Source organism: Procambarus clarkii, chromosome 14 (genome assembly GCF_040958095.1).
Source record: "Procambarus clarkii isolate CNS0578487 chromosome 14, FALCON_Pclarkii_2.0, whole genome shotgun sequence".
In the NCBI taxonomy this organism is placed as follows: Eukaryota; Metazoa; Arthropoda; class Malacostraca; order Decapoda; family Cambaridae; genus Procambarus; species Procambarus clarkii.
Genome location: NC_091163.1, coordinates 35884449 through 35901827, shown reverse-complemented (window position 1 = coordinate 35901827; position 17379 = coordinate 35884449). Strand labels below are relative to the sequence as shown.

Genomic DNA, 17379 nt, shown 5'->3' with positions numbered 1-17379 from the left:
TCTTGCCTGGACACAAAAAAAAAATATATATACAGTATATATTTTTTGCTCAAGCCAGGTGACAATTTTGATAGACATCCATGTGCTTTGCAAACGCCGTCTATCCGAAAATGCCAGTTTCCCGATTGGGGTTGGTTCGGATGCTCAAGTTGGGGAAGCACATAAAATGTTCGCATAATATGGTTCGGGTATCTCATCAGACAAGCGTACGCCAGGCCTCGCAGCATGGGGTGGTGGTGGGTGGTTGGGTGGGAGATGGGCATAGCTTGCCCACTGACCATGTCGGGCACCACTCTAGTGGCGTCATCCCTGTAACGTCACAGATTCACGGCCCATTGTTCCCATTTTGTTTTGATTTGTTATGAGACTGGAGTGTTCATTCCGTGACTTTGTTGTATATCATCACAATCTAGGAACATCCGAACACCATGTCAGTTCCAAATGCACCCATTGTGTCAGTGAAAGCTTCAACAAGCTGGATACATAAAAGAAAGAGGTCAGTGATGACATTTGAGAAGAAAGTTGAAATAATTAAGAAGGTGGAGAGCAGAGTCCAGAGTAGTGTCGTGTATGCTGAATACGGCATTAGTAAAAGTTCTGTTTTTGATCTTAAGGCTAAACTTATACTTTTTTACTATTTCTCTAGAAGTGCAAGTGATAAGGCAATACAAAACAGAAAGGCAGCAAGTAAAGCAAAAGTGGAGTGTTGATAATACAGTGTGGCAGTGGTACAAACACAAGCGTGAGGAGCAATATTTCAGCAATATTTTGAAGGCATTCTGACATTTATGGAAATGAGTAACAGTCAGTTTGAAACTAAGGACATGATGAACCTGTACAATTTGTATATCAAGTTTTTAAAAACAAAAGCAGAGGGAATGAAGCAAATATAAATTAAAGAGTCTTTAGCAAAGGCTTCCAAGAAAGCTGGCATTGCCTCACCTGCACCCGACTCATCACACGTTGACCCAAGTATGTCAACATCTGAGGTCACCTTATCACTATTAATCTCCACTTCAGTCAACCCAACACCAAAATCCACCACCACCTCTTCCATGTAAATAACTATGCTCCATCAATAATGATCATCAAGATAGCAAGTGGATCAGGACTTCTTGTATTGGTAAGTACAAACAAAATACTGTACTGTTGAATTTATGCTATGAACGTGCCAATTTTTTCCATCGATTTTAAGGCCATTTATACGAATACAACAGGTTAACTGACAGGTCTCAGACCCAAAGGGTTCATAAAGCACAGAGTTGTCTGTAACAGCCTCTCTTTACGGGTTAACAATTTTGAGGCACCTAGAAGAAATTCTACACAAAGTTACCATGAGAGTGGGGTTCTTAAAGAAAACAATGCATCATAGGTAGATAGATTAGCAAATCAGAATATCTTTGCAACTAAAATACAGTATAATGATGATAATTATACAAGCATTAATAATTTTTCACAATAAGAAATGTATTGTTTACAATTCACTCTAATAATAATCATATCAAAATATATAAATGTTTAAATATCTTTTGATTGCAACCATCTGAAAAAGGTATTCTTGGTTATCTATGACTCAAAATGGAATTCATTCACTTCAGCCTGTATTGCAATGTCTAACATCTTGCAACATCCTCACCTTATCCCTGATATCAATATTCACATTCATTTCTAAACTCTCTTATCACCAGCTCTACAGCCATCTGATCCTTCATCACTCATGCATAGCTACATTTAATTTAACATTTTAATTCTAGTTCCTCATGTACGTGTCCTTTATTAAATTCCTTAGCTAACTTCAGGTTAATGAGATTTTACACCTAAAGTATTTAAGAACAGCTAGTTCACCTTTCAGTCTCTCACTGAAATGAGACTTTAAGGTGCACTGGCTGAACTTAAAAAGTTCAGATAGAAAATCTCCTTAGTGTGAAGTTATACTGTATAATCAAATCATACCCAGGCGTCTCGACAAAGCTTGTTTTCCGACTGTCAAAACTGGTCAAAATTGGTGAATAGTTTTATGTACAATGTGACTTGTGTTCCCTCAATTGCACAACCACTTGGGGTGGACAGTAGAGCAACAGTCTCGCTTCATGCAGGTCGCCATTTAATCCCCAACCGTCTAAGTGGTTGGGCACCATTCCTGCCCCCCTTCCCCCACCCTCGTGCCATCCCAAATCCTTAACCTGACCTCTTTAGAATGCTATATACCTGTAGTCGTAATGGCTTGGCGCTTTCCCCTGATAATTCCCACCCTCCCTCAATTATCTGAACTAATTTCTTATGCATTACTTCCTGAACAGTAATTCTTGCTTCTAAACTCACCTGGCAGCTGTGTGCTGTTTCTCCTGCTTCAAAACCTTTCATTTCACCCACAAAAATAACGATTCCTCGAGAATCTGAGGGACAATTGAGCACAGCTTGGACACAGTCCCATGAATGTAATGGGACGGGGAAAGCAGCCAAACTAACGGGAGAGTTAGTTTAGTCCATTTATTATGCACCCCATATCCATCATGTGGGGGGTAGTGGGGTGGGTTACAGAGGCACATAATGGGCTCAGGGACTGAACCCCACAATTCATTGAGCTAAGGGATGTGGGTGTTCTTGGTTGTCAAAGGTAGACAAGTCAGTTTCATCCACAAACTAAAATTGGTCTTGCAAAAACCCTACAATTTTGTATCTGTTTTATGCTTCTTGCGTCTTCTTGTCCCAATTAGTGGAACACTACTAACATACTTCCCAAGTCATTATGATGCACATAATTAGTGATTATATATAATATACAATTACTGTATCTACTAAGTAACACTAACATTATCCTTTACATATCTCATAAATAAAATAGTATTACTATGGTTATGACCTCTGGTGTTCACTCTGGAGAGCACTGGTGTCTGTAATTACCAGTGTAGTCACAGGATGAGAGTTATGCTCGTGGTGTCCCGTCTTCCCAGCACTCTTTGGCATATAACGCTTTGAAACTACTAACGGTTTTGGCCTCCACCACCACCTCACTTAGCTTGTTCCAACCATCTACCACTCTGTTTACAAAAGAAAACTTTCTATTATTTTTTCAGCACCTTTGTTGCCTTAGCTTGAATCCGTGTCCTCTTGTTCGTGAAGTTCCTGGTTTCAAGAATTCCTCTTTGTCAATTTGGTCGATTCCTGCTAGTTTTTGTAAGTGGTGATCATATCACCTCTTTTTCTTCTATCTTCTAGTCTCGGCATGTTTAACGCCTCTAGTCTCTCCTCGTAACTCATGTCTCTGAGCTCTGGAAGCCATTGTGTGTGCATGCGGTTGTGTGCAGTTGAGTGTGGTTGTGGTAAGTGCCTCCGTTGTTTGCGTTACCCAGGGAGCACCACGAGGAGGTAACGGTAGGACTTGCTCCCCTTTAGATTTTTCAGTGAAAAGATGATTATTAAATTAAAAACATGATTATTTTACTGTAGTGTACTTAAACTGTACTCTTACTTGCAAAAACAGTTTGTGACATTTTCATGTGTGTGTGCCAGAGTTCAAATGAAAACAAATTCAGTGCTTTTACCCTACATACTACCATAATGAGATCTTGTTTTTAAGGATTTTCACCCATTTTGCCTTTTATTACTTAATTGTACATTAAGTATTATGTCTGCCAGCAAAATTATCATGGCAAGACAAGGTAGGAGGAAAATAATAGTTATAAACCCAGCAGTGAATGTAATGAAACACCAATTCCTGGAGGAGCCCCGGTGGCTTCCTGAAGCTATCTTCCAGATATTGCTTCATACTAAAAGGTTACATCTGGTGTGGCTAATTCTGTTTGGCCTACTGGGGACCAGAGCCAGAACCTGGCCACCCCTCACAGAGGCATAGAGAGCAGGTGACAATCAGCCACCTCAACAGAAAAAGCCTCCAGGAAGTCAGGACAGTTTTACAGACAACTGGACTGTTTACAGAAAACGAAGCCTCAAAAAACTTCCAAACAACTACCGTAAACAAGTCACACAGAACAAGGGACTCAAACTAGATCAAAACTCATTAATACTGATTACAGTACCTACCTTGTGGTGATTCCGAGGACCTATGTCCCCACTGCCCAGTCTATGCTCAGGCCTCCTGGTTTGGTGGTTTAGTCAACCAGGCATGGTTGACTAAAGCTACTCACAGCTTGGTTGACTAGTTATCCTTTGGAAATGTTTATCAAGTACTCTCTTGAACACCGCGAGAGGCCATCCTGTTATGCCACCTATGTGTAGAGGAAGGTTGTTCACAAGATCAAGCCCGGGTCGCAGCTGGCACCCCAAGTCAGTTGTGGACCTGATCAACAAACCCACAATGGACCGACAAACCTGGAGGGAAAGGGGAGGCACGAAGCCACTGGGGCTCCTCCAGAAACTGGCGTTTCATTATATTCAAAGCTGGACTGCTGAAGGGAGCCCTTGTGAGTCCCTGAAGCTAATCTAACCCAGAGAACAGAAAAGTGACTTACCAGAAAGAGGTCGAGGCAGCAGGCATTCAAGACAAATAAGAGAACCCAGGGCGGGCAACACAACCCAGAGCCACACATACGACCAACTGGACCCAGGAACATTAACCAAATATCAGCCACCAGCACCCTGTTTGAATGCCACAACCACCAAGCCTGAATACCCAACCAGTCCTCCTACAAAGAACGTTGCTTTTCGTGTGCATGCGTTACATAAGGCCAAAAATCACTATACTAGAAAATGGAAGCGGCTTGCAAAAGTGACGTACTGTCACATTTCCTGTTTTGGGTCATCTGGTAGGTTAGGATTAGGGCACTCAAGTTGACCATTTTCTTGACGTTGGGAAACCTTAGAACGGGCTGGAATATCAGCCCATGACATACTAGAGACAGCAACAGCCAAAGCCTCATACTGTACTTACAAACATCATGAACACTGCAGACAACCTGGGAATTGTGAGCCTTGGAACAGGGAACCAAGGAAACAGGATGAAACAATCAAGCATCCACTGAAAGAGAAGTGGTGGCATGCAGGAAGCTGAGGCTGCAAGCAGCCACATCCAACAGCCTGGTTGACCACTCCGGTAACCAGGAGGCCAGGGCGAGGACTGGCCATGGGGACACTAAGCCCCATAATCATCTCAAGGTAACCAAGGAAGAAGAGCCGCCACAGGTCAACAAATGATGCACCCCCGGCTGAAGCAACTAAGCACTAATCTCCCTGCCTCCAGAGAAGAGCCTGAACCTCCCTAACCTGACAGTCAACTAAGATAAGCCAGAAAATCAGATTAGTATGTTAAAGTAACATTATGATTGCCTAGGTTAATCCAGTAAAGCAGTATTGATTTATTGAAGACCATAAGGGGAGGGAATTATCTGGGGAAAGCGCCAAGCCATTATGACTATTTAGCACTTAGAAGGGGGTCAGAATAGGGATTTGGGATAGGACAGGGGGAAAGGAATGATGCCCAACCACTTGGACGGTGCCCGTGCCACCTCTTGGGTGGCTTAATCTTCATTAGTCAATCAACTTGGATGGTCAGGGATTGAATACTGATCTGCATGAAGCGAAACCATCGCTCTACCATTCACCCGAAGTGGTTAGATGTTGAAGGTCGGGAGTGATCATTTACTATATTTTGAAGTTCAATGAAGCTAGCAAAGCCAAGCTACTATTTCAAATGTTTATTTTTCTTAGTAAAGCTTTTTGTTAATTTTAAATACTGCATTTCTATTTGCTTCTATTCCAATGCCACATCTGACCTATATGAAAGCTTTAACAATAATATATTGACCACTGAGTAAGTAGAGAAGCTTGGAGAGATTGGGAAGTGTAGCCTCGTACCTTGGAGAACAACTGTGCCGCATGGAGTGTTGACGAAATCTTTTCCTTCAGCACTGGGCGTGTCAGTGATTATCCTCGATTATTACTAAAGTATCAGGGTGAGCGGGTGGCCGGGATCATCACATATAATCACCTTGATACCATGTCCTGCCTCCCACCATCAGGGGACAGAGTGCTCGCCTGAGTCCTTAGGACAGCTGCCAAGGTCTGTGTGTTTTTACTGGTGCACACATGGGGCTAAGTGCTGACTTCAGTACGAGATTACAGGAGTGTAGGTAAGATAGAAAAAGATATTCTCGTAGCCTTGAACCCCGTAACAAAGGAAGTTGGGGCGCTGTAGAGGGCAGTGACAGTGTATCATCTGCATCCCTCTCACCAATATATAGTTACTCTCCTTCATGCAGACGATGAGTCATGATAACGTGGCTGAAGATATGACGACCAAACCACACACCAGAAGATGAAGAGATGACGACGTTTCCGTCCGCCCTAGACCATTATAGAGTCGATTCCTCTTCTTCTTCTGTACCACGAGCTACTTAGGGGTTCAATGGCAATATTTGTTGCTTTACATTCATTGCTTCAGCTCTGGGAGGCCACTAATAGACTTCCTGTGCTTACTTATTAGTTACTACAGGTCTAGCCCTTTAGGACCCATTTAATAGGTCTAGCCTGTTATGACCCATTTAATAGTTCTAGCCCTTTATGACCCATTTAAGAGCTTTGTTGCATAACAATTTAGCAATGCAGATAATGTTAAACAAATTAAATACTCCGCCCACTTTTATAAGGCTAAAGGGGCCATCAATTAGTTCTTTAAACATTGTTTAATGTCAACAAATCTTTTTTTGACTAGTTGTATATGAAAAGGGCTGCAATTGTTCCAAGTTTCAGCAATTGTTCAGAGCCTAAATAGAAAGGGAGATTTTTTTTCAACGAATTTTATACATTTTCAATAAGAATCTACAACCACAAGTTTCAAATGAAATCATTTCTATGACACACTTATATCACATTAGCATATAATAAAGGATCTGCTTTAGTGGATTTTCCAAAATATTGGTATGTTTAGTTTTACTAATACAAATAGTTAAAGTTCCCCCAAAAAATTATGCAAATATATCATGTTTGTTATTACAGTATTATAAAATCAATAAAGGAACTTAGGGAAAAAAAGCTCCATATGGATTGTAGAGACACAAAGTCTACATATAAGGTATAAGTTTCATGTAAATTGAATAACAAATGAAAGAGTTACATGAATGTTTATGTTACTTGAAAATAAATATATAAGTAAAAAATAAAGTTTAAGGTGCTGCCATCTGTGGCTGAGGTTGACATCAACCAATTTCCTCAAAAATTGGCACCATTACAGATAGGCCTACGTGCAGTCACGTGTGTAAGTTTCATGCAAATCGTCCGATAAACAAATAAGAAAAAATGAAAAAAAAAAATCAATTTTTTAACTAAATTTTTTTGGGATAAAACTAATTATTAAATATTTGTATTATATGCTATTGTGACAGCTGAGAGTCATAGACATGATTTCAGTTGACACTTGTATTTAAAGTTAAATTTTTACCATTTTGGAAATTTTTGACACATTCAATATTTTTTCTCCCTTCCCATTTACACTACGATGCTGAGACTTGGACCAGATGAAACCCTTTTCATATACTAATCATCAAAATAGTTTGATTGAAATCGAACTAGTTTTCATTTATTGCACATTTCTGCCATATTTGGAAGTGATGCCCCGTCAAACATAACTGTTAGGCTTGCTATTTCCAACATACAACACATATAATTCACAACAATAAGTGTTGTAAATGTGACGATTGCTACAAACCATTTTGTCTGAAATCTAGGGGTATGGGTGGGGGGGGGAACATTTTGGGCAAAGTCCCACGGGACACAAGTTGGGGGGGGGGGGTAGAGGGGCCCTGGGTGATCGTAGTCATCATAGGCAGGTAAACGTCAAATGGCATTCAAGACGGAACCTAACCAAGGACAACCTAAGCTAACACGGCCTTAACAATATATTGCGTATACGATTTTTACAATTACAGACGCAGCTTTGTCGCAACGCCCTAGTACGATGCAATCGAACTCCGGCGAGATTTGGATATACTTCTCCCTGGGGTACTTGTCCTTATCCTCATCCCTTTCTGAGTGGTATATAGTCGTAATGGCTTGGCACTTTCTCCCGATAGTTGGCCCTTGCCTTCTCCCTGGGGTAGAGGCGGCCCCGTCCACCTCTGCTCTCCACAAGTTACATGCTCTAAGACACTCTAACAACACTCGCTCATAAAAACCTAATTTAAATGCAGTTTTAGCTGACTATTAAGGAAAATAATGAATAGATATAAAGACTGGAGAGTAGAAACTGGGCCTCTCCTCCCCTCATGGCTGACAATGATTATTACTAGTTTATTACCTCTTCAAACTCGACAATGTCAACGTAGGCCTTAAAGGCCCCCGGAGGCTTGCTCCTCCTGTAAGAACTCATGGCGGAAGTGGCAGGGAAGGCGGTGAATTATGTGGTGGTCATTTTCTCCTCCTCTCTCAACACCATTTCCAAAACACCCACAGACCTTCACGTCTCCGATTTCCTTCTCGAAGCTTTGGTTTCCCTTCTCGTGTGTTTTATCACTTATCGAATCATATATTTTACTTGTACTCTCGTTACCTTTACCTAATTTCTAGTTCGTCTTTGTCGTTTGAAGGATATACATTGTTTGTTAGAATTTTAATTTATATTTGTCAATAACTCCGCTGTAGTCAGAAAAAAGATATTCGGACAAGATGAATTCGAAAGTTCAGTTTAATAATGAAAATAGCAAAAATGTATATTTCATAATACCACTAAAATATAACTATGCTTAACAAATATATATATCAATAAATATCTTTACTGCTCTGTAACAAACAGTATTTATAATAAAAAAATCACAATTAATATATTCAGTGGTGTAAAATTCCAATAACGTTACCAACACTAATATTCAGTAGAACAGAGATCATTCAACACCACCATAACAATATATATGGTTTATTATTTTATTTTATTATTTTATTTATTTATATACAAGAAGGTACATTGAGGGTTAAGAGAGTACATAGCAATGATGATTTTACATTCTTGTAAAGCCACTAACTAGTACGTATAGCGTTTCGGGCAAGTCCTTAATCTAACAGATATATTACAAATTCCTATTTGTCCGAGGTCACTCCCTCCAATACCTTCAGTCTTACTTTACTGACAGCTTCCATGATGTTTCTGTGAATAATTCCATTTCTCCCACCCTACCCATCAACATCGGTGTTCCACAGGGCAGCATACTTGGCCCTCTCCTCTTTCTCATCTACATTAATAACCTTCCAAATGAAATATAAAAAGCACATGGAAAGTCATCTGTAACATCCTAGGATTTAAACAACGATCATACAACAAGCAGATGAAACTCCCCAAGGATGGTTACACACTTGTAACTGACTTATAAACGATAACTTAACTAAGCACTAACGATGCACTTATTAGTATGCTTAACTCGATTCATACAGCTCTTGATAAAAATGAGTTCTCTGTTGGGTTGTTTGTGGACCTGCGTAAAGCTTTTGACACTGTCAACCACCAAAACCTTCTTCTTAAATTACATCATTATGGAGTCAGAGGACACTCCCTACAATACCTCAAATCCTACCTTACTGACAGGCTCCAATATGTTTCTGTGAATAATACAATTTCTCCCACCCTACCCATCAACATTGGTGTTCCCCAGGGCAGCATACTTGGCCCTCTCCTCTTTCTCATCTACATTAATGACCTTCCAAATGCCTCCCAACACCAATTCTATTTGCTGACGACACAACCTTCATTTACTCCAGTCCTGACCCCCTTGCTCTAAATGCCACAGTAAATACTGAGCTAAATAAAGTCCATCTGTGGCTAACTGCCAACAAACTCACCCTTAACATTGAAAAAACCTTTTATATTCTGTTTGGCAATAAATCCTCTAATCAAATAAATCTCAAAATAAACAATACCCAAATTTGTAACAAATTAGATGGCAAATTCCTTGGCATTCTCATTGACCACAAGCTTAATTTCCAGGGACACATTCTAAACATATCAAAAAAAGTTTCAAAAACTGTGGGCATTCTTTCTAAGATCAGATATTATGTACCCCGCCCTGCCCTGGTGACTCTCTATTACTCCCTTATCTATCCATATCTCAACTATGGTATTTGTGCTTGGGGCTCTACTACCCAAAATCACTTACGTCCTCTAATTACTCAACACAAAGCTGCTATTAGGACAATATCCAATTCTGGCCCCAGACATCACTCGGTACCCCTACTTAAATCTCTGAATATGTTAGACATTAAGTCGCTGCACATTCTCTCATGTGTATTATACGTATATAAAACGCTACACTATAATGCCAATCCTGATCTCAAAAGCTTCATAGAAGGTTGTATCAGAACCCATGAGCATCACACCAGAAATAAATACAGTTTTGATATTCCTAGAGTACGACTTAATCAAACTAGAAATGCTCTACAAATCAAGGGGCCCAGAATGTGGAATGACCTTCCCAACCATGTTAAAGACTGTACCTCTCTCAACCAGTTTAAGTTAAAAGCGAAGCTATACCTAATAAATTCCCTGTAACCTACCTTACCCTTCTATTGTCAACCAATGTCTGTTTTTTTCTTTAAAGAGCGCTGTTTGTCGACATAATTGTATTTGTGCTGCTTTTTCATCTATGTTTTCATTTCTTGTTTTCATTCTACTCATTATGCTCAATTAGTATTAAGCTTGTCATTTAAGTTCATCATGCCCGAAACGCTTTGCGTAATAGTGGCTTTAGGCATTGTATGTACTAGCTCTACCTATAAGTTAAACAATCCTTGTAAATATTTATTGTATGTATGTACCTTACCTAAATAAAATTGTATTGTAACTGACTTAGAAATGGCAAATGAATTTAATAGTTTCTTTTCATCGGTTGGTGCTAATCTTGCCAGTAAAATCCCACAGACTCAGACACATATTAACACATATCTCTCAGGCAGCTATCCAAACTCTCTTTTCCTTTCACCAATCAGCCCGGCAGATGTTGTGTCCATCATACATTCTCTAAAAACCAAGGCAGGGAACACCAGTGAAATTCCGTCCATTGTGTACAAGAGAGCCTCCCATGCCCTTGCCCCACCCATAGCACTACTGTTCAACAAATCTATAGAGTATCACACCTTCCCTGATATCCTCAAAAAAGCAAGAGTAACGCCAGTCCATAAAGGAGGCAATCCGGCGGACATAAACAATTATAGACCAATATCAAATCTACCCATTCTATCAAAAATATTTGAAAAAATTATTTACAAACAGCTCTATTCCTACCTCGTAAAATTCGACATACTCAGCCCCTGCCAGTTTGGCTTCCGGTCCCAAAAGAGCACCAACGATGCAATCATTAGTCTCCTTGACGTTATCTACTCAGCCCTTGACAAAAATGAGTTTCCGATTGGACTCTTCATTGACCTAAGAAAAGCCTTTGATACTGTTAATCACAACTACCTAGCTCTTACTTAAACTCACTTAACTTAACTTAAACTAACTTACTTAAACTTCCTAGACAAGAGACTCAACTTCAGCACCCACATTCAACACATAACTAAGAAAGTCTCTAAGACAGTTGGTATACTCTCCAAAATCAGATATTATGTTCCTAACTCTGCTCTCCTCTCACTATATTATGCACTAATCTACCCCTATCTTAATTATGGTATCTGTGCATGGGGGTCTACCACTGCAAACCACCTTAAGCCCATCATCACACAGCAAAAATCTGCTATCAGAATAATAACTAACTCTGCTTTCAGACAACACTCAGCTCCCTTGTTTAAATCCCTAAACTTGCTAAATATTAACTCCCTCCACACATTCTCTTGTGTCAACTACATTTACAAAACCCTGTTCTTAAATGCTATGTTACCATGGTGTTACCCATTGTTGATGTGATGACTTATATTGAATTTTGTAACTAGCTCATCAAGATTGTAACTTGCTTAGCTAAATGAATTGTGGGGTTCAGTCCCTGAGCCCATTATGTGCCTCTGTAACCCGTTCCACTACCGCCCACAAGATGGGTATGGGGTGCATAATAAATGAACTAAACTAAAAACTAACTAACGTCAGGTAATTACCTAAGTGTAATTACCTAAGTGTAGTTACAGGATGAGAGTTACGCTCGTGGTGTCCCGTCTTCCCAGCACTCTTTGTCATGTAACGCTTTGAAACTACAGTACTGACGGTCTTGGCCTCCACCACCTTCTCCCCTAACTTGTTCCAACCGTCTACCACTCTGTTTGCGAAAGTGAATTTTCTTATATTTCTCCGGCAGCTTTGTTTCGTTAGTTTAAATCTATGACCTCTTGTTCTTGAAGTTCCAGGTCTCAGGAAATCTTCCCTATTAATTTTATCGATTCCTTTTACTATTTTGTATGTAGTGATCATATCACTATGTATCATGGCTTTACTCTTATAAACACAATATAAAACTCCAAACTCTCCAAACTCTCTCCAAACTCTCCTTTACTCCAAACACAATATAATTAGCTCTTGCCAATATGGCTTCAGACCCCAAAAAAGCACTAACGATGCACTTATTAGTATGATTATATTATATACAAGCAGCTTTACTCATATCTAGCCAAACTCAATATACTTAGCCCTTGCCAATATGGCTTCAGACCCAAAAAAAGCACTAACGATGCACTTATTAGTATGCTTAACTCGATTCATACAGCTCTTGATAAAAAGGAGTTCCCTGTTGGGTTATTTGTGGACCTGCGTAAAGCTTTTGATACTGTCAACCACCATAACCTTCTTCTTAAATTACATCATTATGGAGTCAGAGGACACTCCCTACAATACCTCGAGTCCTACCTTACTGACAGGCTCCAATATGTTTCTGTGAATAATACAATTTCTCCCACCCTACCCATCAACATTGGTGTTCCTCAGGGCAGCATACTTGGCCCTCTCCTCTTTCTCATCTACATTAATGACCTTCCAAATGCCTCCCAACACCTCAAACCAATTCTATTTGCTGACGACACAACCTTCATTTACTCCAGTCCTGACCCTCTTGCTCTAAATGCCACAGTAAATACTGAGCTAAATAAAGTCCATCTTTGGCTAACTGCCAACAAACTCACCCTTAACATTGACAAAACCTTCTATATTCTGTTTGGCAATAAATCCTCTAGTCTTATAAATCTCAAAATAAACAATACCCAAATTTGTAACAAATTAGATGGCAAATTCCTTGGCATTCTCATTGACCACAAGCTGAATTTCCAGGGACACATTCTAAATATATCTAAAAAAGTTTCAAAAACGGTGGGCATTCTTTCTAAGATCAGATATTATGTACCACGCCCTGCCCTGGTGACTCTCTATTACTCCCTTATCTATCCTTATCTCAACTATGGTATTTGTGCTTGGGGTTCTACTACCCAAAATCACTTACGTCCTCTAATTACCCAACACAAAGCCGCTATTAGAACAATATCCAACTCTGGCCCCAGACATCACTCGGTACCCCTACTCAAATCTCTTAATATGTTAGATATTAAGTCACTGCACATTCTCTCATGTGTATTATACATATATAAAACGCTAAACTATAATGCCAATCCTGATCTTAAAAGCTTCATAGTAGGTTGTAACAGAACCCATGAGCACCACACCAGAAATAAATACAGTTTTGATATTCCTAGAGTACGTCTTAATCAAACTAGAAATGCTCTGCAAATCAAGGGGCCCAGAATGTGGAATGACCTTCCCAACCATGTTAAAGACTGTACCTCTCTCAACCAGTTTAAGATAAAAACTAAACACTACCTAATAAATTCCCTGTAATCTACCTTACTCCTCTATTGTCAACCCATGTCTGTTATTTTCTTTTTTTTTTTTAATCAACACTGTTTGTCAACCTATTGTATTTGTGCTGCTTTTTCAGTCATGTTTCCCCCTTTTTTTTTATCTTTATTTGTATTTGTTCTCAACATCTTTTATTCTTTATGCTCAATTAGTATTAAGTTCTAGATATTAATGTTTTCTTGCCCGAAACGCATTGCGTAATAGTGGCTTTAGGCATTGTATGTACTAGCTCTATCTATATATCAATCCATTAATGTAACATCACTTGTATGTATATACCTTACCTGAATAAACATCTGAATCTGAATCTGAATCTGATTAACTTGATACATGCAGCTCTTGATAAAAGTGAGTTCTCTGTTGGGTTATTTGTGGACCTGCGTAAGGCTTTTGACACTGTCAACCACCAAAACCTTCTTCTTAAATTACAACATTATGGAGTCAGAGGACACTCCCTGCAATACCTTCAGTCTTACCTTACTGACAGGCTCCAGTATGTTTCTGTGAATAATTCAATTTCTCCCACCCTACCCATCAACATTGGTGTTCCTCAGGGCAGCATACTTGGCCCTCTCCTCTTTCTCATCTACATTAATGACCTTCCAAATGCCTCCCAACACCTCAAACCAATTCTATTTGCTGACGACACAACCTTCATTTACTCCAGTCCTGATCCCCTTGCTCTAAATAACACAGTGAATACTGAGAAATAAAGTTCATCTTTGGCTAACAAACTCACCCTTAACATTAACAAATTTTGTTTGGTAATAAATCCTCAGATAAAATTAATCTAAGAATACACAATATCCAAATTAGTAACAAAGTAGATGGTAAATTCCTTGGTGTTGTCTCATCGACAACAAGCTGAATTTCCAGGGATCGTCTAAATGTAGCAAAAAAGTTTCTAAAACTGTTGGCATTCTTTCTAAGATCAGATATTATGTTCCTCGCCCTGCCCTGGTGACTCTCTATTACTCTCTCAGCTATCCATATCTCAACTATGGTATTTGTGCTTGGGGTTCTACTACCCAAAATCATTTACGTCCTCTAATTACTCAACACAAAGCTGCTATTAGGACAATATCCAACTCTGGCCCCAGACAGCACTCGGTACCCTTACTTAAATCTCTGAATATGTTAGACATTAAGTCACTGCACATCGTCTCATGTGTACTCTATATATTTAAAAATCCGAACTGTAATGTCAATTCTGACCTTCAAAGCTTCCTAGAAGGTTGTAACAGAACCCATGAGCACCACACCAGAAACAAATACCTATTTGATATTCCAAGAGTGCGACTTAACCAAACTTGAAATGCTCTACAAATCAAGGGAGCCAGAATGTGGAATGACCTTCCCAACCATGTCAAAGGCTGTACCTCTCTCAACCAGTTTAAGATAAAAACAAAGTACTACCTAATAAACTCCATGTAACCTACCTTACCCCTAAATGTCAACCAATGTCTTGGTATTTTCAAACAATAATGTTTGTTGATCAAGTTCTTTAATTGCTGATTTCTGCCATGTCCCCCCCCTTCAACACAATTTATACTATAATCTCAATTAGTATTAGGCTTTAATCTTAGTGCCCCCCCCCACCACCCGCCCTACACCTTGCCCGAAATGCAATGCGTATTAGAAGCTTTAGGTATTGTATGTACTAGCTCTGTCTATAAATCCAACATTATGTTTGTAACTCATCTTCTATGTATGTACTTTTATATGAATAAACATTTTAATTCTAATTTTAATTGAAATTATAAGTTCTCATAATCATTCGTCTAAAATTAAGAAAGTGTGCCTCGCCGTCAATAAAGAAAGCGTGAGTGGTGAGGATGTGCCGAAGCGACCTCCTCGCCGCCCCTTCAACAACAACATCAGCTGACACTACAGAGGTGTGTAGGTGCAGTCATCGGGAGGACAAACCCTTCATGCAAACTGCACCTACTATCAAGAAGAAGAAGAGGTGTGTAGTGGAACCTCCAGGTGATCCACCAGTTTACCTGCTCCCTCCCTAGTTATACTCACCTAGTTAACTCATCTAGTTGTGCTTGTGGGGATTGAGATTTGGCTCTTTGGTCCCGCCTCTCAACTGTCAATCTACTGATAATTACCTAAGTGTAGTTACAGGATGAGAGCTACGCTCGTGGTGTCCCGTCTTCCCAGCACTCTTTGTCATATAACACTTTGAAACTACTGACGGTCTTGGCCTCCACCACCTTCTCACTTAACTTGTTCCAACCGTCTACCACTCTGTTTACAAAAGGGAATTTTCTTATATTTCTCCGGCAACTTTGTTTCGTTAGTTTAAATTTATGACCTCTTGTTCTTGAAGTTCCAGGTCTCAGGAAATCTTCCCTATCGATTTTATCAATTCCTGTTACTATTTTGTATGTAGTGATCATATCACCTCTTTTTCTTCTGTCTTCCAGTTTTGGCATATTTAATGCTTCTAACCTCTCCTCGTAGCTCTTACCCTTCAGTTCTGGGAGCCACTTAGTAGCATGTCTTTGCACCTTTTCCAGTTTGTTGATGTGCTTCTTAAGATATGGGCACCACACAACCGCTGCATATTCTAGCTTTGGCCTAACAAAAGTCGTGAACAATTTCTTTAGTATATCGCCATCCATGTATTTAAAAGCAATTCTGAAGTTAGAAAGCGTGGCATAGGCTCCTCGCACAATATTCTTTATGTGGTCCTCAGGTGATAGTTTTCTATCTAGAACCACCCCTAGGTCTCTTTCTTTATCAGAATTCTTTAAAGATTTCTCACATAATATATAGGTTGTGTGGGGCCTATGGTCTCCTATTCCACATTCCATAACATGGCATTTATTAACATTAAATTCCATTTGCCAAGTGGTGCTCCATATACGTACTTATTTTGTCCAGGTCTTCTTGAAGGGCATGACAATCATCTAAGTTTCTTATCCTTCCTATTATCTTAGCATCATCAGCAAACATGTTCATATAATTCTGTATACCAACTGGTAGATCATTTATGTAGACAATGAACATCATCGGTGCAAGAACTGAACCCTGTGGTACTCCACTTGTGACATTTCTCCAGTCTGATACATTGCCTCTGGTTATGGTTCTAATTTTTCTATCAGTTAGAAAATTTTTCATCCATGTTAGAAGCTTACCTGTCACCCCTCCAATATTTTCCAGTTTCCAGAACAACCTCTTATGTGGAACTCTGTCGAAAGCCTTTTTTTAGGTCCAGATAGATGCAGTCAACCCAACCATCTCTTTCCTGTAATATCTCTGTTGCTCGATTATAGAAACCGAGCAAATTCGATACACAGGATCTTCCAGATCGAAAACCATGGTGTAAATTTTGTTGTGCCTTTATGATATATTTCACAAAACTGGACATACATCTCATTTACTTCATGTCCTAACAGCAAGTCTTTCCAGTCAAATTCCTTAAAGAAATGCCTGAGTTCCCTATAATGACCTCTCCTGAAATCAAGGTTTTCAACTACTTCAACCTCATTTTCTTCCAGATTATAATGCATTGCATACTTTATTCCCAAAAAGACATGGTCACTTTTACCCAAGGGAAGAAGGTACTGAATGTCAAATATCTCTTCCTCTTTCCTGGTAAA

General features: G+C 39.5%; 2 protein-coding genes across 5 annotated transcripts in view; one reads left to right on the top strand and one right to left on the bottom strand.

Annotated features, from left to right (window-relative positions):
* Positions 1 to 8432, bottom strand: part of LOC123770216 (myotubularin-related protein 10-B) — a 53917-nt gene extending 45485 nt beyond the window's left edge. The window contains exon 1 of the mRNA XM_045761898.2: positions 8252 to 8432. Coding sequence (XP_045617854.1) covers positions 8252 to 8323 — 72 coding nt within the window. The 5' untranslated portion in view covers positions 8324 to 8432. The remainder of the gene's footprint in view (positions 1 to 8251) is intronic.
* Positions 8433 to 15599: 7167 nt separating this feature from the next.
* Positions 15600 to 17379, top strand: part of LOC123770239 (KICSTOR complex protein kaptin) — a 51793-nt gene continuing 50013 nt past the window's right edge. For 3 of the 4 annotated variants that reach the window (XM_045761906.2, XM_045761931.2, XM_069324468.1), the window contains exon 1: positions 15600 to 15734. The gene's annotated coding sequence lies outside the window, so the exon portion shown is untranslated. Of the gene's footprint in view, positions 15755 to 17379 lie in introns of all 4 variants that reach the window. The other variant, XM_045761915.2, reaches the window with a different exon arrangement.